The following is a 26,588-nucleotide window of genomic DNA, read 5'->3' on the forward strand; positions in this document are numbered from 1 at the left end:
TTTAACACGTATAGTTCATTTAATATAGTGTGTATAATTCTATCACATTAATCAATTTCATAATATTACTTACATTATTATAAATAAATAAAAATGTACGCTTTTATAACACTTTAGACAATGTTGTTCACACATGCAATAATTGTTGAATGAAACAAATTACATTAATAAAAATATTTCATAACATTTTAAAGAGTGACGTGAATTTTAGCCAACACGGTTGACAATTCTGGCTCTTAAAATATATAACATGATTACTAGTTCCATAACGAGAGCTAAAGTAATGACTATATTCCATAATTTTAACGGTCTGGCCGATGAGATTATTCAGCGATTCTGAAAAAAGAATAGAATCAATTGTAAAGGTCATAATTCAAATGTAATTTTTTAATGGAAAACAAAATGTGTATGAGATTCTGTATCAGGTACCTAACAGATCATACCCATCTTTCTTCTTTGTCTCGTGCGAGCACAGAGTGGTGATACATTTGAATGTAGTGTTACCTTACTTGTTATCACGTGAAAGTAAGGTGCACAGTGTTAATCTTTACATGCCAATTTCCAAATGTTAGCACACAGCAAGTAGATCTACCCTCACCTCAAATCACGTAACCTCAAATGGTACGAAGACTAGTCTTCTACTAGAATTCATGGAAATCACTATAGTTCACAAAACATCTTAGCATCTTCTATATCAGGGGTGGGGAACTTTTTCATTTCCAAAGGCCACATTCATTTATCTGATTCAACATAAGGCTGCATTTGTAAAAACTGTTCAGTCAATCTATCGACTACTTTACGAGTTTTGCAAACACAAACATACGGCATCTGAATTAATATATATAGATATTTTTTTAAAAGTCGAAAAGCTGTATCAGAGTAGATAAGAGATCGCAAATGGCCTTAAGGCAGAAGGTTCCCTACTCGTTTTATATTGTGATATCTATGAATTTTGCCATGGACTCTTTATATATGTAATATGGTAAGTATATCAATAATAAGATTTTTAGACATTGTGCTATATATTATCCATGCTCCCAATTCGCTGCTGTTCAGACGCTCATGGTGTTTTCCTATGTTATGCTATGTAACCACAATCCAATATGTGACGAACATGTTCCCAATAAATGCAAACGACACACTCCCTAATAACCCAGTATTACAGTAAAAAAAAACCCAACCTAGAATCAAACCCAGGGCCTCATGCAAATGAACAAAATCATTAAATATCAACAGGAGCCATTAAAAAATTAAATTTGGTTCAACTCGTAGCACTTCAACGATATTGTATTAAATCTGATTGCAAATTTATATGTTGGAAGTATTCCAAGCAGTTGTAAGTTAAATTTATTTTCGTCATGAAGTCTAAATCAGAACTTTTTCTTTGGCAAAACTCTTGTAAACATTTACAGTGCAAGCAGCTTCTAAACAGCACACAACTTCATTCTATCTAACTTATAATTTTGCTATTTGCATAATCTAAAGTATTATACGTGCAAGAGAAATATATTTATATATTTTTTTAAATATTAAATCAATATCAAAAGATTAATAATCAGTTGTAGATAGGAATATAGGTAAAAAAAAAAAAAATTACTCATTCATCAGGACAGATATGAATACATACTATCATTTGGTCCAAAATATCAGGAAGATGAGCTAATGATAATTACGTAAGGTATATTAATCGGGAAAAACTCTAGACAGCAGAAATTGGAACTAAACCATGGCCAATTTCAAATATCGACTTTCAAATTATCATCGCTTTTTCTGCAAAATCGCCTAAATGTACATAAAACCTTATATTTCTGAAATACAACTACATATTACTATACTAACACAACAATGGCCTACATTACAAGTGTTGTATTACCAAATGTCAATAAACAATGTAGACACCATATCTTTACCAAAAAAAATGCTTACCAACAGCTATATTTTTAAATAATACCCTGACTAATGTGTTTTTAGGGCCATTGCATAACTTAAATCTGATGTCATAATTTGTAGATTATTGAAGTTAAAATCCAAGAACTATGTACTACTTCTATTGCCGCTACCCACAGCTTAAAAAACAATAATTACTGCTTTGTTATTATCCGTCAAATTATGTGTATAATTATTTACTGCAATTACATAATAAATACATTTTTGTGATTTACATACGTTTACATGTCGGCAAAATTGTGTTTGTTGCATATTACGTACTTCAAGGTGTCGTCACTGTGTACATTTTTAATAGACGAGTCTAGTATATAAAAAGTGCTCTTTATACGACTCTACAAAACTAAAAATCATATTCAAGTTACAATATTAAATAATGAAGCAATTAAAGAAGTGTAATATTTATTCAAGGAAATGCACAACAATAATTGTTTTTAAGTACCAGTGATTTTATATAATTTAAATCAAATTAATATTGGTGATACATTAGAGTTAAGCAGAAAAGTTCATCACAAATAAATTTATACTATTAAAAAAAAATCTATATTATTAATCTCTCGTGTCATGACATGCCATCAAATCACAGTTTTGATAAAATGCAGTTCATTATATTAAATTTATTACCTTAAATATTAAAATAAGAAACATTAGCTCAAACATGCACATACTTAGTGATTCCAAAAACCAAAGACTTTTAAAAAGATTCAGATATTGTTAAAAATGATTGATATTCTGGAATAGAAGAACGAACACAACCAAACCAATACTAAGTTAAAATCATAAGAACAATGAAATAATTTGTTACTTAAGTATGATCAGTGGCAGATTATTAAACAGGCACAAGAAATCAGGCCTCATGTGCTAAATCTGCCACGGAGTATGATAATTACTTAATAATTAGTAATGATTGTCTTAATCATGCTAAATATAGGAATAGCTCGGTTAAAATATTTAATTAGTTTCACGAGGTTATTCGTAGTACTAATTATTTTAACTAGCAGAATCTCAATTCTCCATGAATTGGAATTCAAAAATCTAAGGTCGAATATTGCCGAAGGAAAGCAGAGAAGAATAACTAGGAGGTAATTAATACTTTATTTGACTGACAACTGCGTATTATTGTAGGTTTTTTAAGCCCAATTCCATTTCGTTATCCATTGCAATAACTTTGTGAGGTAATATTTGCTAGCCGAGATATTCATATTTATCAAACTATATCCGGTACAACTCTAAGGTAAAATTCAAAGAGAATCATTTTGAAGACAATCATTAAAAGGTTTATAAGTACTTGTAAACAAAATAACATAAACAATTTTAATCAGTTTGTTTCATAAGATAAATAATAATAAAAGTATCCTGTTTTCTTTTTGCTAAATTACGTACCAGAACTTGAAACATTTTAAAAATAGTAACATCTAAATGCCCTTAGAAATTTTTGGCAGAAAGATGACTATTATTTTTATGTATCAGGTTTCAACTAGTTTTCAAAAGTAAGTAGATGTTCTTTATTCAAGAAGTAATTTTTTTTTTGCTAAATGACAATTCAATCATATCTAATAAATTTGATATTACAGCACTACAAACAAAGATGGCTGCTGCATTGAATAATAATTACTTCTATACATAGATGGCAGGAAAATATGAACATATTAAAGTATTTGGCAAAAGTACTACTTACTAAACCTATTTTAGTAATTATGGTATCGGAAAACAAACACAACCACTATTAGTGTAAATAAAGTAAATAGTTTATTTATCATGCACACTAGGTTAATACACAATTAATGTAGAAATAGACATACAAAACAAAGTGACCATTAACATATTTCATTTCACAAAATATAATAAAACTATTTTTCTCAAGAGGAACATAACTGTAGTGGATAAAATGGAACCACCAGTATTTCGCACTGTTGATTATAAACTGAAGAGTAAAATACATATGGAAAACAAACATTCCTTCTATTTTAAATATTTTTCAACAACTATTGTCTGTGTCACTACAAAAGTTCCATTGACTTTTGGTCCAAGGATGAATAATCTAGCCGACATTAAAAACATATCTTTTTATTTGCAATATAGATAGAACAAATTTGATCTTGACATCTTCCCTTTGAAACTCATTTTGTAAATATATTTTTTTTAAACTATAAACCCGTCATATATATCATTGACAGAAAACTGAATAGTGTCAGCATATTTGTTCATTTTAAGATAGAAGGTCAGTTATTTATTTCTGTTTATAAAAGACCACGGCTTTTTTTTAAACAAAAAAGGTCCCGGAATTCACTTTGTGTCCAGCTTTTTAGTGAAAAAAATTAGTTCATTACAATACCATATATTATCATTTTGACAAATTATTTCAATATAGTTTGTAATTACGTAAGCGCAAACATTGTTTCGTCTTATTGATTTTGAAAATTAAAAAAATAAAATTATCCATGAAAAAAGGTGCCAGAACGCCGTTCCACACGGTAGAAAAAAAGGAAAAAACAAAAGAACTGTTACATGGAAAAAAAGCCCCTTATAAGACTACTTACGTACATACGTATTTGCTTAACAAATACTGAAGATTTTCCTGGCACTCACTAATTCCAGCTTTTTATTAATATAAAATAAGTAATAACGTGCATTTGGTCATTTTGTCCGGCATGCCAATTGAATGATAGGACAACACAGAGGGATGCGAGACGTCACAGTGTGTTTATTGTATTTCCTCCTCCCCTTCGGAATATACGTACACAATGCGCATGGTGTTGGTGAAGCCGGATCCCTGCTTCCAGCCGGTGACCACCACCACGGAGTCTCCGGCCTTGATGAAGCCGCGCATCTTGCCGAAATTCAAACCAAACTGGACTCGGGCGTCCACGTCCTTAAGCCAATCTGTCAGAGGGGCATCTGTAAAAATATAATGATAAATTTATTTTATTTTATTGCAAGTATTATTTCACCCTATAATACTAAACTATCGTAAAAATTATGACTGCAAAATGATGTTTCCTGGAAAAAAAATGTTCGGTTTGTCCCCGCGCCCCCTGTTTTACTGTTTTACGTTCTGTTGTACTTTCCTAATGCACCATTAATTTTTTTTCATTATTACGTGATCTCTTAAAACTGAAGAATGTTACTACATATTATTTCTTAAATAATTAAAGTTTTTGATTTTATTTTTTGACATCTCATCAAAGAGGAAGAAGAATATGGAATAATATTTAATCCAGATTTTGTGAACAAGTATTTGGACACACTCAAAATGTTGTAAAGTTTTTGATTATTTCATTTATAACAGCATTTTTTTGTTTGGGTTCACACAGCATTTTTTGTTTGGGTTCATTAAAAAGAAGGAGGTATTTAATATATCTCTTTGCTAACAAAATAAGCTATTCACATAGATACCTTAGCAGCCCCACATAGACTCTTCATAAAAATCAAATTCAAACCCTTCAACTTGTACCAAAAAAAAGGTATACCAAACAAAAAAATTATTTAAGAAATATGGGGAAAATTGCACAATTTAAGGTGTGCAAGCCGTATATCAAACAAATATCATAGACTGCCAGAACATGAGTGTTTTCAGCCTTTGGATTTTGGTAGAAAGAGTTGTGATTGTGTTTTGACACAGCCTTTATCCTCTCATCTCAGATTATATATAGGATCTTACCTTCATACTGCAGCGGCAGCACAGCCCTGAAGAGGTGTCCCTGTCGGGCGGTCTGGGCGAAACGGGTGACAGCGATGATGGGACAGCGCGGGCGGTACTTGGAGATCAGATGCGCTGAGCGACCCGATGTAGTGATGACAATGATGGCAGCCGCCATGCACTTGGCGGATGCTTCCACCGATGCGATAGCCACGGAGTGGGCCGCGCCAATCGGAGCCTTAGCCTAGGGAAATATTTATAAATATAACTAAACTAGATGTGTTTTCTGCGTCCTATATGCCCATATTATCTCAATTGCCTTTCCTCTACCTTACTTTTGATGTCTGTTACACCTAAGCTTGAACAAATTTTCACCACGAATGCGTGAACTCTTTATTTTGTCTCTAAGGGGCACTCCAACTGAATATGTATACATATAAGCATTTGCATTTCAGCAGTTTCTAGCTGTCTATAGTACGTGTTATACATCGTCCAGTATTCGGAGCCATAAAGGAGTGCGGGTCTGACAATTGTTTGATAGACTTTTCTCTTTAGCTTGAACACAAAGGACTTCCGTAACAAATCAGAACTTCATGCACTTACAGGCAAATCCATCTAAACATCAACAATATTTGATGGTCATGGAAAGGTCCAGCACGAGATTGTCTTAGTCTTACCTGCATGACAAGGTCACTGAAGATCTGCTTCTGCCAGATGGCAGCCTCAGCCTCCTTGCAGATGTTGGCCATGGTGCGTACACACTCCAGAGGGTAGTCTCCCTTGGCCGTCTCCCCTGACAGCATAACACAATCGGCTCCGTCCAACACGGCGTTGGCCACGTCCGATGTCTCAGCGCGTGTCGGCCTCGGCTTCTTCACCATGGACTCCAGCATCTGCGTAGCGCAGATCACAGGTTTGCCCACCTTGAAACAAAAACATGGTGTTGTTATGATGAACAGGTAGGTAGATTACGCTTACACATCGGGCGCACAGACTATGACAGCACCGCACAGGCTTGCCAACTTGACAGTCTTAAGAATAAAAGTTGTGGGCAGTTATTTACACTGACAGTATATGTAGTACTAATATGAATATATATTTTATTAATTCTAACTATTTTATAAAATACAAACTGAAGAAAGAGGAACACATCATTTTGTATGCACTTTTATTTTCCTTGCATACAACAACGAAAGATAAATTTCAGTAGCAGATAATGAGATCCAGTGTGAAAACTGAACCAAAACTGTTAAGTACGTATACTGATTTGGAGACATACCAGATTTAATGTAAGCGTTCATCATTTTGGCTTCATTACAAGTTGGCAATGCTGTATGACAGCAATAACATAGGTAAGAAAATATTTAAAGGGGGATTTTAAATTTATCAAATTACATACCTTGTTGCATTTGGCGATCATGGCCTTTTGAGCCAAGAACACCTTTTCTGGGGGAATCTCAATACCAAGATCACCACGAGCAACCATGATACCATCGGAAGCCTGGAAAAATGTATTCACAATGTAATAAAAATATAAACAACCTCAAATTTATGGCATGTAAATATTTTTAATATAATTTTCAACTTACTTCAATGATCTCATCCAGATTGAGTACTCCCTGGTGGTTTTCTATTTTTGAAATGATCATAATGTTCTTTCCCTTTTCTCCCAAAATTTTTCTGATTTCCGTGAGGGCTGATCCGGTTCTGATGAATGAGGCAAAAATCATGTCAACCTGCAACCGAATATTTGATATGATTTATATACTAATATCCGGCTGAAATCAAAAGCATGAGACTGATCACTTGTAAAATTTTAAGCATTCAATTTTAAAATTAGACAGAACATAATGTGGAATGTGTATTTGATTACGCACTTTTATCGATTGTTGCGCGGTATGATCGATAATCCTGAAATTATACAGAGCATTGGTCTGCATGTTCCCGATAGTTACCAAAGACAGAGTCGGCATAGATTGTTTCACATTTCTATAAACAGGACCAACCTGCCAATGGTAATGCATGTAGAAAGAGCTACCGCTATGCTGAACAATATCACGCTGAATATTGATCTGTTCAGGGGTATTCCGAAGCGAGATTCTTCTACATCTTTAACAAGATTATTCTTGCTTACTTTAGATTTTTGTTAATTATTTAAATTTTAAATGAAATGCTTTAAATTTTAGTCTGTTATCTATACGTTAATTATAAATTAATAAATTGAATTGAATAATAAAATTCCATAAACTTTATACCTAAAATTAAGTGGTTGCTTGGTGGTAAGTTTTATATGAAAAAAGTATTTAAATTACCTCCTGTTCAACACCGAAAAGAAGATCTGACTTATCCTTTTCAGATACAGCGGGCAAATCAACGGGCAGACCGGGTAGGTTGACTCCTTTCCTGGAGCCGAGAGTTCCTCCATTCTCAATCTTGCAGATCAGTGTGTTGGTGGTCACCTCCTCGCAGATGACAGAGATCAGACCGTCGTCGATGAAGATTCTGTTCCCGGCCTTGACTACGTTTACAATGTTGTCATAGTCTACGTAAACAATGGCCGCCGTTCCCTTTTCCATGTAGCTCTTGTCTGTTGTAAGCTTCAAAATGTCATTGCGTTTGAGCTCTACTTCGGCTGAACCACCCTGAAAATAAGATATTTGGAAAATAAGATATTTATATACACATATTTAGGATTCAGATGAAATAATAATTGAGAAGGGGCTAGTCATACAGTATTTAATATTTAAGTGTCATAGTTCCTAGTCATGTTTTAACATTTTAACAATTTATATGGAATTTAGCCATACACATCATATTTTTTGAGGTTAGGTATTACATTTTATAACATGTACTAAAATATATGACTTCTTTACAATGTTATATTCATTGTCAATCCCTTCAAATAAAAAAGGGTGTATTTTATATGAGTTTTGCAAACACTACTGAAGGAGAAGTGTCATCCTTTCTTTGTTTTAATTTATTTGGTCTTGCCAAGACTGATTCTCCATTCACTCCCCATTAAACTATTTTATAAGACCAAATATACCTTTATTCTTTACCCTTTTAAATGTTTCTGATCATGTTCATTAAAAATATGATAAATTAAAAAATTAAATTAAATTATATTTGAATAATATTAAATTAAAATCGAGCTATGGCAGAGTTGGAAATTTAACCCTAAATCTCTTGATACTCTAAATAAAAACCTGAAATTAAAGACACTGCTAGGAGACCACAATCTATCATAGGCATACATTTCGTTCTAAGTTTTCTATTAATAACCCTGTTACACATTACTTTCAAGAAATGCATTAAATCTGCTTTTTCTTTCTGAAATGAAGTATGTAGACAAGCCTAGATTTTATGCATGCATATATCGCTCAATCCTTTCAATGTCATAAATCAAAAATAGACAATTTTCAATTGTGCATGTTTTCGGAATACCCAGAAAATGTACTATATCCCAGCAAAAGCGGCATATTCTAAACTTAATATTTACCCGCTACAGGGCAGAAAGTGTTGTTTTTGCATTTCGAAGAAAAGGTATTGTTTAATTATTTTTTTAAATATACTAAATATTTTTCAAATGGAGAAAAAACCTTCAGGTTTTACCTAAAAAGATCTGTTGCACAGTAAAAAGTTCACTAAGTGGCTTGATATTTATTTTTAATACATTTTATAATACTCTTAAACTTTAAAAACGATCTCCTGAAAAATCAAGTTTTTTGATATATGACGTTGTTGAAAGGAGTGAGCGATATGTCGATAATTACTTTTGACAATTTGTCTCAGTCGGACTACAATTTGCTTTCCAAACAGCAGATTTCAGAAATTGAATGAGCATTTTCTCACCCCTTCCAAGAGGCCGGTCCTGATCTCAGGTCCCTTGGTGTCGAGAGCGATGGCCAGCGGATGTGTCATGCCGATCTTGGCGCTGTAGTTCTTGACGGCTTGGCGCACATTCTTGATGGTATCGGCATGGAACTCGTGAGAGCCGTGGGAGAAGTTGAGTCGGGCGATGTTCATGCCAGTCTCCATCATCTGCTCTAGGATGGCTACATCCCTGGACGCGGGTCCTGTGTAGAGACAAATTTAAGTAAAAGATTTAATTAGAAACTAATTATTACCTTGGTAATTTTCAAATATATCTAAGATTTATTATCCACATTGTGTCGGATTGCGGTCCCGTGTCGCGGACTCTTGAGTCAGAGTTTCTCGGTTCGAACCCACTGTACCACAATTTGATACCTATTTCTAGTAATGAGCCGCTTAGGCTCACAGAAATAGTATGAAATTGAAGTATTTTTGTAAAACATAAAAGCACAAGGATTTCTCTTTAAATAAAAAAATTAAATAAATTCTTTTTAAATAAAAAAATATATATAAATATTTTTTTAAACCCTCATCCGCACCCAATGATGCTAAGGGCACTGCATCATATAAACGCAATGTTATCTTGATCATTAACACATAATTAAAGGAAAGGTGATAGATGACCTATCCGCTTCAGGTACCAGTCCAGGGTAATATTGAATAAATATTAGAGTGAAAAAATCACTTTTATATAATAATTTGGCCCACCCCCCGGGGAATCGAACCCGGTACTTCCAGTATGGTAGCCGAGCGTACTGACCATTACACTACGAAGGCGAAAATATTTATAGTATCCAAACACATGAATTACACATGCAGCATGCAGTTTCTATTATTGAAATATATAGGATAATGGTGTAAATCAATTAAAATTTAGTTCCAACAGACAAATTTATGGAAGAACTTACCAATTGTGCAGATGATGCCAGAAAGGCGCACAAAGGGAGCCTTGGAATCGATGTCCAGTGCACAGATGTGCTGCAGGTGAGATCCTGCATCAGCCGCCTGCAGCTGACTCGCTGGCACTGCACTATCCACCTAAATAGTAAAACAAAAACAATAAGAGATGTGGCACAAATTTTAGCATGTGAAAAGAAATATTTACAATTCTATAAGTGTATGCCAACCACGAGATAGACACCGAAATCTTTAACTAAATAATTAATTTAACCAATATTTCAATTGTAGTCATACAATCTCAATGAATTTTACAATTCTATAAGTGTATGCCAACCACTGAGATAGACACCGAAATCTTTAATCAAATAATTAATTTAACCAATATTTCAATTGTAGTCATACAATCTCCATGAATACCTAAGAGAATCAACCTGAAAACTGCTGAATAAACAAATGTGCGTTCGAATATACCATAAATGCGAATTACTTAATATTAGACATATCCACAGCCAATTGCAGTCAGACATTTATGAACAATGATTGTAATATAAATATGTACAAACAAAACAAGTAAAAATGTGTTAATAGTTTATTTCAGTAATTTATTTCATTGTTTATTTTATCGTTCAAAGTTTATAAAATTCAATGGTTTATTTCATCCCGAAGAGGATTAACCACTTCATTAAACGAAGCAATTACAGCATATCAACCATTTTTTAAAATTTATTAATTATAAATCTTAAAACATTGATATCCCAAAACAAAATTTTTAAGATTGAAATGAAATTTTAGGTCATGACTTGTTACATCAAAGATCTGTAAAATCCAATGCTTATTTGTTTATTTTATTAATTTAACTTATGTAATTCGAATATAAGATAGTAATACTAGTGACAATCGTAAGTAAGCTCACAAGATGACGATCTCTTTCAAGATGGACATCTGAAATAAATTAATGGAGTGTTCTCCAAACATGGCCTTCAGCTTGAACAAGAATCGGGAGCAATGGAGGCAATTTAGGTATCATATGAGTACACCTGACAACCAAGGAGATAAACAAAATAATGAAGAAAAAAATTGTTAATAGAGGTTGTAATTTATTATGATATGCATTATACAATGAAAAGTATAACACTATCCTAATTTTACTGGTGAGCACATAACACAAAGTGTGATTCATCATAATAATATGATGTTCATAATGGGTTCCCAAATAAGGAATGCATTATTTTGAGCTAACTGCTAATGCTAATCTATCTTCACAAAAAAATATACTCTGATATAGTCACTGGTATTAAAAGTGTAGGCTTCAACTAACGTTGAAGCATTGTTTGTATTATAAAATAAAAGTATATCTATATACTACAAAATATACAGGAAATAAATTGTTTTAACAAACAGAGACTATAATGACAGACAGAAAAATTTAATACAGAATAAGTGTCCCAGTTGATTATTTCCCCAAAAATAAATTCTAAATCTTTTTTAACATTTCGAATGTGATTATAATCCAGGATTCGGACCTCATATACAAATATAAGAGTTTCTGCTCAATAATAAAGCTTCATCTCACCAATAGATGTCTCTAGTGAAAATTGTAGTTATTCTTGTACAATTTTCCGAAATTGGATTATATATATATATATATATATATATATATATATATATATATATATATATATATATATATATATATATATATATATATATATATATATATATATATATATATATATATATATAAATATCTATTTATATATATATATATATATATATATATATATATATATATATATATATATATATATATATATATATATATATATATATATATATATTTATATATTTATATATATATAAAAAACTTCCAAGAATTTGAGAAGTGTAGTTGTCAATCATGGGTAGAATGGTGAATGTTACACGTGTGTAAAGTAATCAGTCAAAAAATATGATCAAAATATTTTTTATCTTATAGAATATCTATGTATATAATTATGTATGAATGTAAATAGTATCATTGAAATTAATTACATTTGTAGACTGTAGTAATTGTTATGAATGACAGCTTAAAGGGTAATAAGATCAAAAAAAATATAACATGACAATAAAAAAGATTTAAAAGGCTATCATTATTACATATTGCTCATTAAAGCCATTATAAAACACATTTTGAAGTCTGTAATCTACTTACTGTATTACAGCTTGTGTTATCGTTGATTGTTATATTATTTTTTAACAAATAAAACACCCATGAAGTTATGGGATAGTGTAAAAAAACTAATATCAAAGTAAATACAAACATTTTTTGATAATTTTATAACAAAATAAATCAAATAAAATAAACCTCATGCATAATAAATTAAAATATAATAAAATTAAAATAAATAAATAAAAATGTAGACGATTTATCAATATTTGTTTTCCCATTTTTGCGGTCTCTAACCACCATAAGTAGTAAAGCCGCATAAAAACATAATTATTACCTACCTAATATGTTTTTTTACGCAAGCAAATTAAAAAAGATATTTAAACTGTTGTATATTATTTTTTAAACTGAATTCAACGGGAAACCATTTACGGTTGACAGAAAATAATTACAATGTTTTTTTTGTCAAAATATATAATAAAATCGAAAGCTCACAGAAAGAAACAAAATATAAATTATACCTGTAAGAGGATACAATTATTCCATGAAAGAAAAACAATGTTCATGAAAGAAAAATAGGTCAGGGATGGGGTAAATAAAAAACATTTAAACCTTTTCATTTTTAAAAGCCACGTTCATTTATGTGATTCAACAAAAGGCCGCGTTTGTAAAAAAAATCGAGTCAATCCATCGACTACTTTTGGTGTTTTGCGGACACACACATTTGGTAGCTGATTTTTTAAATATAACGATTTCAGATTTTTTTTTAAATGGGCACAAGTCAAAAGAATAGCCTAGAGGTCGCAGGTTCTCTACCCCTGGTCTTGGTATTTAATCATATTTAACAAAAGTTTATTAGATAATTAAGGTATTGCGATAACAACAGCTGACTATGGCTAACCCGATAAAAAATATTCACATCCGATAAAAATACGAACATCAAAGCAGGACATGATAAAATTAAGTAATCAGTGAATATTATTATCACGTGATTTTAGATTTAAAAAAGAACCGGATTCGATTTGCGTGGTGTGCATTTATAATTTGTATCGGGAAAACCCAAAAAAAATGTTTTAAAAAATGGGCATTTTTGTAGGCTTAGATTACAAAATGGATATGTCCAAAATATTAACTTCATTCAATTGAGATTCAAAAATTATTTCTACTAAAAACAATATTTTATTCGTATTGTCACTATATTTTCTACATTTTTATTCAAAATAAATATAAGTGATTTTTTCACTTTTATATTTATTCAATATAACCTTGGACTGGTACCGGAAGCGGAGGGCTGATCACCTTTCCTTCATGTGTGAACGATCAAGATAACACTGCGTTTATATGATGCAGTGCCCTATGCACCATTGGGGTGCAGATAAGGGTTTGAATGAATATTTTCTACATTTTTATTACACATATCGTAGTCGTACAGGAGAAAGTGACCAACTGACAAAACGTAAAATGTTCAGGAGGGCCATTTAACCGTTTTTACACTTTTGTCATCAATTAAAAACAAAGAAATAATGTATTCACGATTGTGATTATTTTTGTGTGAAAAGAGATGTTTGCTTATATTGAAATGAGTAAATAATATTTTAGAAAATTTTCATCCTAAAGTTTTTAAAATTACTTAAAGCATTTGGTCACTTTTTCCAGGCAAATATCTAGGAAAATTTTCAGATAGTCACTTTTGATTCTTAAAATTTAAGTTTGGTTCTGGTGCTCTGTCTTCTTTAATATTGACAGAAAGTGATGTGCCACCCATACTATTCCCGTGAAATTGCACCAGTATCACCAGCAAATCTTTCTTCTTTTTCTTAGTTCTTCTTTGTATAAATAATTTAATGGAGGAAAAATTACTGAAAATCCTCACCCAAATACTGACAGGATTTTAAAATCTTCGTTGTACGAATACAAATGCATTTTTTCCTGGTCTAGTGTGCTCATATCGCAAGCATTTAATTTGCAGCCATGAAACAATTTCGCTGTCTTTATTTTTATCGAGTTTTTTGTCATGTTTTTGGCAGGAGTGATCATCTTGCCTTCATGTAAGTAACGATCAAGATAACACTGCATCAATATGATGCAGTGCCCTATGCACCATTAGTTGCGGATAAGGGTTGGAAGAAGATTTGAGATCTAACATATCGTCAAATCTTAATTCATGTACATTATATGGATCACTCTTTCTTAAGTTTTACACATTTTCATCAATAATTTACCTCTACTGGCCATTCGACTTCGAATTTAGTCACTTTGTTTCTCTAGAAATATTTAAATGTCAAATGTTTCATACAAAACTTTAAATAACTTCATTGTGTTGAAAATTGTCACAATAAGCAATAATGTCCAACTGTCACTTGGTCACTTTTGCTTGTAAAGAAAATGAACATCAATGCAGTTAGTCATTTTTAACAAGTCAAAATATTATACTTCCAAGTTTAAAATCGCTCTGGGATTTTTTTCAGGGCAGTATTAAGCTAGTAAGATGTCAAACAGTTGATAATCACGTTTTTGTAAAAACTGCAGTTGGTCACTTTCTCCTGTATGACTACGATATGGTGATGGAATCTTTTTTTTTTACATTGAAAAAAAAACAACAAAAAAATCTAATTTCTTAATTCTTTACCATCGTCTTTTTTGAGTTGTCAATTTTATAGCTAACCTGAACGCTATGGCTGTTTCGATAGAATAAAATAAAGCAACAAAAATAATTATGATGCGTTGTACGAGAAATTTTTTTAAATATTATAAATCTCAATATTACAACAATATACTGCATTTTAAAATTCAGTATTTAACTAATATTCAAAATGTCATTTAATTTTTTTTTCTCATTAACTATTCAGCGATTACTCATTATCTCCTCATTGTACTACCTTTTGAATATGTATTTTCTACATTTCTTTCATTTTATTAGGTATTCTCAGTGGAAAATTCTTAAAAAGATACATTTTACTATTCCGTATTACCCTGCACCCAATGCAATATCTATTATTATTTTTCGGGATAAATACAATAAATATGAAAAAAAAAATATTAATATTTTTTTTTCTTATCGTGGCAACATTTAAAACTTTAAAGATTAAGTTTCCATTTTAAAATTTTCTAGCTACGCGGATTACATTTCAGTTAAGGCGTGATTCCATTTTACGGTCAAAACATATTTTCCATGACAAATACATGTGGTTATTTTAATTAAAGATTATGGATAATTTAATACCATATTACATCACATTTACATCATACTATCAAGACATTAAGTAATACTTCTAAGAATTTCGTGTTGTTAATGACAGAAAATTAGTCGATTTATTTTTGGTGGATTGACCATTGGATAATGTGTGTGTGGCAACATAAAAATAATATTTTTTAGATTCTTGGAAATTTATTCAGCAAAGGAATGTATTAAAATAATAATAGTATATCTATCTGCGATTCCCATCAATTTTTACAGCTTCATATCAGAATAATAATTACTTTGTATCTTGTTGAGGCTTTAATGTAGAGGTGAGACTGATTTTTAACTGTTACTTTTTCGGCTACCCGAATGGATTGGTATTCATTATTTTATCTATTTACTTATATTTCTTTCCATCTTTTTCATTTTCATGTCAAATTGTAAAACATAAATGCGCAATACACAACTAAATTTGTGCACTGAATGACTTGATTAGCATTAAATGATCAAATCCAGTAACTGAATTATGTGACAACTTATTTTAAGCATGTCGTTATTTAAATAATTCGTTTTTTTTTTTAACTTTACAAAATTAAATAACTTTGTTTTAACCACTTTTATACTAATACTATTTAACCTACCGGTTTCGACAATAACCTCCGTAAAAAAATCCTAAATTTAGTGAGTGTGTGGAAGTTTTTGGTGAGAGTATTTTAATGTTTTTAATGTTTTTGAATTAAAATAAACCTTGATGATGACAAGGTTCTTGTCGAAACCGGTAGGTTAAATTTTATTAATAAAAAAGTGGTTAAAATTAAGTTATTTCATTTTATAAAGTTTATAAAATGTGCCACAAAGTATCTGCGTAAAACATTCAAGAAATGTTTTTTTTATTCGGTTTTCCATGCCTAATGTATATGATGGGTACAACAAAGTATTCGTGATTACATTGAAGCCTCAGCGAGATACTAAGTAATTATTATTCTGGTATGAAGCTGTATAAATTACAAGGGGTGAGTAATGGGAGTCGCAGACAGATAGATATTATTATTAGTGCTATCCGTGGTTAATGACAGAAAGTTACAGATACAGAATTTTGTAAACATTTGTTTTTAACCAATTGAAGCAAAGTTACAGTTATCTTCACCACGAAGTTAACGTTAACTTTCGCATGTAATCGACCCACAGGAATTTAAATAGGGACCTCATGCATCGCAGCTAACGTTCTTACCATCACACTACGGCAACAGTGAGTACAGATAACAATCATAAAATTAATCTTATGGAATTGATTGAATATAAATAAATAAATAAAATATTCGGTAGTTATTTGATTTAATTTGCGAATCGTGAATAGTAAAGAATATTCTTATAAACGTAATGTCTGTATCATTATGTATTTACATTGTCGTGTACCTAATGGGGAAATCACATCGCTCACTCCTTTCAAGAACGTCATATATGAAAATTCGTAAATTTTCAGCTGTGCATGTTTTAGGAATGCCAAGAAAATGTACTATATCCCAGCGAAAGAGGTGTATTTTTAACTTAATATTTACCCGCTACAGGGCAGAAAATGTTGTTTTTGTATTTTTAAGAAAAGGTATGTATTAATTTTTATTTTGAATATACTAAATATTTACAAACGGAGAAAAAACCTTCAGGTTTTACCTAAAAAGATCTGTTGCACAGTAAAAAGTTCAATGAGTGGCTTGATATTGATTTTTAATACATTGTGTTATATTTTTAAACATTAAAAACGTTCTCCTGAAAAATCAAGTTTTTTGATTTATGACGTTCTTGAAAGGAGTGAGCGACATGTCAAAAAATAACAATAACCATTTTTTTGCTATCCGTACACAGCTACAAAATAAATGGAAATATTATTTTAACATGTTTTTATAGAACAAAATATCTTCTCTTTTTTAATTTATAGTTTTAATATCTTAAATTATTCATTTTATGATATTTTAAAATTTTAATGTAATGAGAGGCAAAAATCCCTTTCACGTTTTTAATGTAGTGTTTATACTCGTATACTCGTTGTTTTTATTTATAACATAACTCACGATATTATCACAATATATAATACAATTGAGAACTATTTGTAACGAGTAATATTATTTTAAATGCACGTATAGAATATTATAGAATATTATTTTAAATGCACGTATTGGTTTTATCTTTCCTTGTACAAGAATTCAAGCTCTTATGATTTCTACTACGACCTAAATAAAAGCTTTTAATGACTCTCAAAGATCTATATTTTCTCAGTAAAGAGGTAAATGCTAGTATTTTTTTATAAATAAAAATATGTTTATAAACCTATCTGTCAAAATAAATTATTACATTTAGAGTGAAACTACGTTTCAGTGTCTGTAATAGTAACATGATAAATGACAGTTTTGCTCGACAAAAAAAATTGTTAAAAGATATTTGGTCAATATTTCAAATACGTATGGGATTAATATAATGAAAGAAATAGAACAATATAATAATAAAATTAGATATTTAACTACCGCAATAATTATAATTTATAAAAACTTAATTAAAAATAAATCACTTTCGTGATTATAATATATCACTCACTCCTTTCAAGAACGTCATAAATCAAAAATCGTCATTTTTCAGTTGTGCATGTTTTCAGAATGCCCAGAAAATGTACTATATCCCAGAAAAAGAGGCATATTTTTAACTTAATATTTACCCGCTACAGGGCAGAAAGTGTTGTTTTTGTATTTTGAAGAAAAGGTACTGTTTAATTATTTTTTTTAATGTACTAAATATTTTTCAAATGGAGAAAAAACCTTCAGGTTTACCTAAAAAGATATGTTGCGTAGTAAAAAGTTCAATAAGTGGCTTGATATTTATTTTTAATACATTGTATTATATTTTTAAACTTTAAAAACGTTCTCCTGAAAAATCAAGTTTTTTTTATTTATGACGTTCTTGAAAGGAGTGAGCGATATGGCAAATATCAATCTACCTATTGACAAAACCAGAGCTGAAAAATTAGGCGTACCTTTATTTGTTTCAAATACTATAAAACCTACGTTTATATAGAAGGCACACTTTACAGAACACGCTCATTTTATAGTATAAAATTAAATCAAACTAAATTAAGTTGTATTCAGTTGTACAGGTATATTTTTATGCACTGCGCAACTCGAAAATAGACCAAAATTATAATACGTACAGCATCACTTCAGAAGACCTTGAAAATAATTATATTACCTAATCATTTGACATGAATTATTATACAATACGAAATCATGTAAATAAACCTTTAAGATAAAAGATAAGTTGAATAAATAAACAAGGCATTAAAAGCTCTTCATTTATTTATACAAAATTAAATGAATCATAAAAAAAACCCACACCTAAAAAATTTTAATATTATCAAATGAAAATTTGCTTTTCAGTTGTTTTTTTTTAAATATTTTTTAAATGAAAATACTGTTTGATTGTGTAGTTATTTTTTAATGTCGATATAACTAGGTATTACATAAATAGTTAGAAGAGTAATAAAAATGTTCTCAATAAGATCGAAATTATATTTTCGTCCATTTCTTGTTTATGCACCGAAAGCGCTAACACACAAACGTCAAAATCAGCAGGAGTCTGAAAATATATCGATTCGGGAAAATTCACGCACAATGCCGCCTAACCTAAATGTCAAACAAAATCCCCAGTTCGCGGCAATGTCGGGGAGTGAAAATCTATTGTAAAAGTAATTTCGTCTCGTTTTACCTTCACGACGGAGTCGCCGCTGTCGAAAGCTGTCGTCCAGACCATTTTTATGGGGAATTCACGGAAAGCTCTCAGAAAGACGACCGCCGCCGCGCACTTGTTAAATAACACTTTGACGTAATTGTTCTTCAGTCGCCCTTCACTACAATTTCTCCCCCTACCGCCGGAAAACCGCGACGAAAAGTACCTAACTTTAAATAATAATAATAATAAAAAAAATTGCTTTATTTTTTCTGAAAACAAAGTGGTGTTAAAAATTATCACAATACTACGGCGAAATAATTGTGTTTTTTTTTTTTAATTTGTAAAAAAAATTCGCGATATTTAAATATTATTTCAAAGTAAAACGTGTGAATTTTTCCCCGTAATATGCTGAAAGCATTAATATTTCCGAAATAAATTATTTCAATAAAGAATAAAGTCGTAAATTTCCGGTTTTCCAGACCACAGACAAGTGTCTACTTATCGATTTTCCGGATTACATAACCTAGACACGTTTTGACAGTTGGGAAAATGCTTGACCTTGCCAATTAGATTACAAAACTGTTTTACTTTATGATTTTTTTTAAAATAGATCTTTTTGTGGAGAGCTGTTGTTTTTGACGATTAGCGGTTAGTAGATGGTTCTAGCACTGAGACTAATGACACTTGATATTATTTGGATTTGTCAATCTAATAATACATCTTGCTTGTGCAGGGTCGAGGCGGAAGCCGCGATATATGTTCTCCAATAGCTCCAATCAAATTATTTATTAAGTTACCAGGGAAAATTGACAGCTTAAATATAAGGTTGTACAAAAAGTTCTTCAACGTGTTTTTATTATAATTATTATTGTATTAACAGAACCCCTTCAATCTGGCACTTTTGGGACAGGGGAACCCATAATGCATGGCGGAAAAATAAATAAATACTTTTAAATAAAACTAAAAATATTACAGTTAAAGAAATAATCTCCGAGCTAAAAAAATACTCTACCTTGAAAACATTCCAATTATTATTATTGGAAAAGAGCGATACAATAATCTTCTTCTTCTTCTTCTAACCCTTATCCACACCCAATTGTGCATAGGGCACTGCATCGTATTGACGCAGTGTTATGTTGATCGTTACTTACATGAAGGCAAGGTGATCACTCCTACGCTTCAGGTACCAGTCCAGGGTAATATTAAATAAATATTAGAGTGTAAAGTCACTAATATTTATTTTCACCCCCCCCCCCCTGGGAATCGAACCCGGGAGCTAGATACGCTAACCATGATACCACGGTGGTAAATCTTCTCAACACACTATTTTAACATAAGTATTGTAAGAATTAAAGACTATTGGACATATATTTCTAAAATTGGAAACGCAAACATAAAATCTTTGTAAGAATGATAAAAAAAATGGTACAGCGAGATCTCAGATACCGATCTCCTCTCCTGTACATGACAAGTTTTACCTTTTGACGTAAAATATTACTTTTATAGTAAAAAAAATACATAGAAAAGAGTCATTGTTTTACTTTTTTAAAATAAAACAAAAATACATAGAAAAAAGTCATTTTTGTTTTGCTTTTTTAAAGTAAATCCAAAATACATAGAAAATAGTGATTTTTCATTCAACAAGTTTGGCTCGCGCACTGTCGGATCAACCGAAATGGCGGAACAGCCGAGGGTGGACGAGAAGGGTTGAACTGTATTAGCGCCTTAAAGACTTGTAAATTTACACAGCAGTTCACAACGTAGGTACAATCGTAATACCTGATTTTACCAGACCATTCAACATCTGCTGCAATAGCAGAAGTGTGTATGTAAGAGATAAAGAAAATAATTACGAATGTTATTAATTAAAAGGGGAGACAATCATGCTTATCGCAGTGCTAGAGCGAATGGATGTTATTGGTATATGAAGGCAGGGGCGTGCATTCCATATAGGCAGAAAAGCAGTGCCTAACCTAACTTTATTAAAAATACTTCTATATTTACTATATATATGTATATATATATATGTATATATATATATATATATATATATATATATATATATATATATATATATATATATATATATATATATATATATATATATATATATATATATATATATATATATATATATATATATATATATATATGCTTATATGTTTTACAAAATATTTCAAGCTCTATACTTATAAGCAGCTCATTGTTAGAAATAGGTATCAAATTGTGATATAGTGGGTTCGAACCGAGAAACTCTGACTTAAGAGTCCGCGACACTAACCACGGGACCACAATTCGACACTTATTTGCGTGACATATAAAAACGCAACCAGTATCTACCCTACCTTACTAAGTAGTACACAGAGTGGCGTGCACAGAGAATTAATTAGTGTAGGCAGTAGAGGTAGGTAGTAAGTTAAGCTAGGTACTACTTAGTAGGGTTAAGGTAGGGTAGGTACTGGTTGCGTTTTTATATGTCACACGGGTAAGTTAGGATAGTCACTGTTTTTCTGCCTATATGGAAGGCACGTCCCAGGGATGTGAGGTCCCTTAGAAATCTCAAACATGAGAAAACATATTATCTTATTATTCTTCTTCAATTATTGTATACAATGAACCGTATCGAAGCAATTTTACCTTGATCGCTAATTACAGGAAGGCAACGTGATCAGTCTCAAGCACAATTCCAGGGTTATTAAATGCATATTGTAACAAAAAATCGCATATATTTATTTTGTCTAATCTGTGAATCGAACCTATCACGGTAGCCAAATGAGCTAACCGCAAGACAACGGAGGTTATCATAAATTTAAAAACATTTAACACTGAAATAATAAGGTTCGAGGTTTGGAGCTCAATACGAAAGTAGTCATTAATACAAAGATTTAGAAGATTAAAAGGTGTAAATTGGACCAGGTATGTTTTCAATATAAGAGGAAAGTAAAAATCATATTTTACCTTTTATCTTTATTTAGTTCCATGTAAATTAATATGCATAGTTAAATGCAATATCCTAATAAATCTTGATATTTTATTCGCATACTATCCTGTTCGCGAAAATCATATCATTAACTTAATAGCACTAATTAGTAATAATAAAAGTAATATTTCTCTTTCGTATATGTTAGATTTAAGCAATGAAAACATTGTATACCGCCATCTGTGGGCGTCGGATGTAAGCAAGCAGAGGTGCGCAAGAGAGTGGCGCAGAGCGAATAAGAGGATCTACGACAGTGGTCGGTCGATTAGAAAAACACGTATATTGTTATTAAATAAACTCAATTAAAAGTTAATCTTTGTTCTCTTTGCATCCTTCCCTATTCCCGTCAACAGTATACATTCACATATTAATTTTTATATTTGTCATAAAAAATTCAAATGGTTATGTCGTTTTAACTCATTAATTTCCTTTCTCAGTTGTGGACAGGCTCTTTTCTGCATATCGCCCAGCCAATGTCAACAACTGTGATATGAAAAAAATTATAAGGCGCGAAAATTTTCATTTGTAAATAAATTGAAATAACCTTATTTTAAACGCGTTTAGAAAATTCGTTAATCATAAAAATACCATATGTAAGTAAAAAAGAAATATGTATATACATTTATATGTATATTACCAAGAAATAATCAATGAATAATACCGTATGCATCTTATTTATAATTCCTAATAAATAAAAAAAAATGCATTGATTGTTACAAACACCGATTCATATATGTAATTTCGGTAACAAAATGTGCAAAATAACGTCACGTGTCGATAAGGTAGGCATGCTTCGGTTTTAAATTAATGCAAAAATAATCAAATAATCACGTGAATGATGCATGGGTCTACGTATGTATAATGTGTGTTTATATGTGTGTGAGTTGACCTCCATAGATAAAAAAAATAAATAAATATAAAGCCGGCCGGCTCGCGGTATCATTGCTGATTCATTAAAATCGGATTTTATTTACTTTCATATTTTGCACTGATATATTGTAAATGAATTTTCCAATATCAACTTATCAAATTAATTTATAACAAGAGAGTAATACTTCATAGAATCCATTAATGAAATCATTGCATTATGTTTGTGGATGTTTATTATTGCACTTTATTATTATTTTAAAAAGAAACGATTGAATTATAAGATTATATATGACGTAAATTTCATCAGTTAACACACTACGGAGAGAGATAAATAAATTAAACAAAGAATTGTAATAATATCTTACGCAAACCAATAAAATACCATCATGCCTCCTGTTGGTTTCTTATACGAATCTAGGTGAGAATACCGTCATTTTTTTATTACATACATGACTGATATTTACAGCGAGATTCGTACCTACCTAACAACGTGATTTGTACAATATTTTTGCTGATAAAAAAATAAAAATAAAAACCTGATAAATGATAAACATCAACATGTAATGTATTTGTTTTTATGTGTGTGGTGAATAGTTACTCACCCTAAATTGTAGTTTACAACCCCTATATGAATGAAATAATAAAAAATGTCGACCCAAATGCGTCTCCGCCCATAATTTAATGACATCACGAGCCAATATGTAAAAAGTGACAGCTAACAAGTACAACTTCCGCGCTGTCAAATCTTCTAAATAATCTGCAACCATTTTAATTTTTTGTTTTAAAAAAAAGAACTTTAAAGTTGTAATAGATTTAAAAAGAGATCTAGTAATGCTTTTGACATTGTGAAAATTACGTAAAGTGCGCTTACAGAAATAGAACAGCGGCAAAACTCGCGAATTTGTAATTTTCACATACCTACCTACATACATGAGAAAAATGTTTAAAATTTGGATGAAATTTTAGAATAACGAGGCCATGTTTTTTTGTTATAAAGTTTTAATAAAATGGTGATGTATTTTTAAAGTTTTTAGTGATCTTACCTTCGACATGATTTTGTGGAATATTGTAAACGCCCCGACACACTAGCGTTACCGCGTCTAAAAACGAACTGTTTTACTCGCGGTGAATGGAGGCGCATGGAAGGGCAAATGGAAGGTCAAACAAGTCGTTTCTGACTACACAATACATTTGGCAGTTTGCAATACGGACGCAGCCCGCCATAATTGAAATAAGATCGCACATGCTGGAAAACTAATTCATTTCTGAATTTATATTGCAATTATTTTGTCTATTTATTCATAATCATAATGCCGTATCATATTTAATTTTGTCTCACGTGGTATTGTGGGTATAATAACATTGTTGGGTTAAATACATTTTGTTTTCAAACGTACATTGATTTCGTTCTTACGAAATACTGATGTCATAAAAATATCCAATAACTTTGCATAATTTTTTATTTATTTTTAATTTTACACATTTTGAAATAAAATTTAAATATGTACAAGTAGACCTACTGAAAAGAATTTTAAAAGGAGCAGAAAGGAACAATAGTACATTTAATCGCATCACGGAAATTCATGAGGACGCACTTAACTTTTTGTTTTTAATTATAATTATTTCCGAAACCATTATTTCATTTTATATATATTTTAAATATGATATACCTAATGTGAACATTAAATTTTTACAATATTTTGAGTGTGTCCAAATACTTGTTCACGAATCTGGACTATCTCCGATTGGGAGGTATTTTTTACATTTTTTTGACATCTCAACATACAAGAAGAATATGGAAGTCTGGAAGTCCTATGACGGTCGTAAGCCCCGTAAATGCCCAGACTTCCATGTTGTTCTTCATCTATGTTCCAAAAAATATTATTTTTTAACTCAAGTTAAATTGTGTTCTCAAATAAACCTGTTAAGCTTTTTTATTACTTTTCATTTATTTTATCTTTACTTATAAACCGTATTTTTTTTAACTGTTTTTTTTATGTTCTTTAAAATCTGAGGTGCGCTCCGTAAAAAAATATTTATAAAGTATCGAAGTAGATACCCATAATACCTTCACCCAGTTTTTATCAGTTGCATTTTCAGTACATAATCTTTGAGTGCCATATTTCCCTTGCGTTGCGCCAATGTCATACAATGTCATGCGATCGAAAGATAGTGTTTTCATAGATATTTGTATTAGCATTACACTACTTTCGAATGATATATTTATAAAATTAGTAAAAAAAATAAAACAAAATTTGATGACCGCGATTCAAATTTCATTGACGTACTACAAATAAAAAGTATATTTTTGATTTCATAGTTCATCATGCTGTATATACATCAATCACTTCTAAAATAAAGATGATGGATTTTTAAAGGATGATTCTACTTTTTGTAGATTTTTGGATCTAATCATATATTTACATACACATTAGTTGTTAAGTACATACAGAGTTTGCGGTAGAAAGAAATTTGTTTAAAATAATCCGTTTCAATGCCCATTAAACGAATTAATCTACGAAAATATAATTTTGTATTCTGGAGAAAAATAACACATGTCTTTATTCTAAAATTTATTTATGATTTTAAACGAATGATATTCAGGTTACGTTTTTAACAAACGAATTGTGACCAAATGAATTCATATAACACCAACTCTGGAATACCTATTTTTTTTTAAAAAACGACATCGTTTTTTTAAGGTCATTAATAAAATTATCACACTGCAATGATTTCCATTTTTGTGTGTTTAATTTGTCTCAACGGGAGTATAATAGTAATAATAATAATAAAAATATATAAAAATTATCTAACAATATCACTCGTAATTACGAACTAGGTATCCATTTTATAATTCTTTACAACCGTTGTAAGGAATTTGTGTAATGTGCTAACATTCTTTTATGACCTCATCACTTAAAAGTTAACCTTTTCAATGAAATAAACTGATATAATATTATAGTATGTATTTATATATGTATACTTACACTAGTTCTTTTTGCAAACATTTTCCTTTTCGGAATTAAATTGAAAAGTATTTACTACAGTCAATTGGATGCAACACTGAATAAATATGTTCAACAAAGTTTTACACTCATCGACCACACAACGTTTGTACAACTGATCAGTATTTGACAATATTATCTTTACTGCCTACATTATAATATTGCTACTGGGTGTTCACAATATAGTTTAATCACGTTTTGTTAATATTAAGAATACAAAATATTAAGAATACAAACTGCGTATTCTTATTTTTTCCGATTCACACCTAGTATCGCATTCGTTCAATGTGGTGTTACCTTGATTGTAAATTTCATGCAGGTTATGTCTAAGTTAT

General features: G+C 30.6%; 1 protein-coding gene across 3 annotated transcripts; it reads right to left on the minus strand.

The window, feature by feature from the left end:
* On the minus strand, positions 1–26,370 carry LOC148304393 (pyruvate kinase-like). 3 transcript variants are annotated; one of them, XM_088268411.1, is made up of 10 exons: positions 26,236–26,370; positions 10,366–10,495; positions 9,437–9,660; positions 7,897–8,226; positions 7,174–7,320; positions 6,984–7,085; positions 6,262–6,507; positions 5,606–5,828; positions 4,686–4,842; positions 1–336 (listed from the first exon to the last, which is right to left on the minus strand). In XM_088268411.1, exons 1-10 carry the CDS (start codon positions 26,254–26,256, stop codon positions 324–326), a joined length of 1,593 nt encoding a protein of 530 aa, XP_088124537.1. In that variant the 5' UTR covers positions 26,257–26,370; the 3' UTR covers positions 1–323. The 3 variants fall into 3 exon arrangements, with proteins under 3 accessions (XP_088124537.1, XP_088124538.1, XP_088124536.1); XM_088268412.1 differs by lacking the exon at positions 26,236–26,370 and adding an exon at positions 24,292–24,361; XM_088268410.1 differs by lacking the exon at positions 26,236–26,370 and adding an exon at positions 19,435–19,548.
* Between the last annotated feature and the right edge of the window lie 218 nt (positions 26,371–26,588).

This window comes from Brachycentrus maculatus, unplaced genomic scaffold (genome assembly GCF_059751285.1).
Source record: "Brachycentrus maculatus isolate JH-2025_06_01 unplaced genomic scaffold, ASM5975128v1 h1tg000322l, whole genome shotgun sequence".
Classification (NCBI taxonomy): Eukaryota; Metazoa; Arthropoda; class Insecta; order Trichoptera; family Brachycentridae; genus Brachycentrus; species Brachycentrus maculatus.

Bases quoted from the DNA above. Each gene is read 5' to 3' on its own strand.
- LOC148304393 (XM_088268410.1), bottom strand. From the start codon at position 19,479: ATGGTCTGGACGACAGCTTTCGACAGCGGCGACTCCGTCGTGAAG. The intron at 7,086-7,173 runs GTAAGTTGAAAA...ACATTTTTCCAG, and splicing joins ATCTGGATGAGATCATTGAA to GCTTCCGATGGTATCATGGT. The intron at 5,829-6,261 runs GTAAGACTAAGA...ATATTTCCCTAG, and splicing joins TCAGTGACCTTGTCATGCAG to GCTAAGGCTCCGATTGGCGC.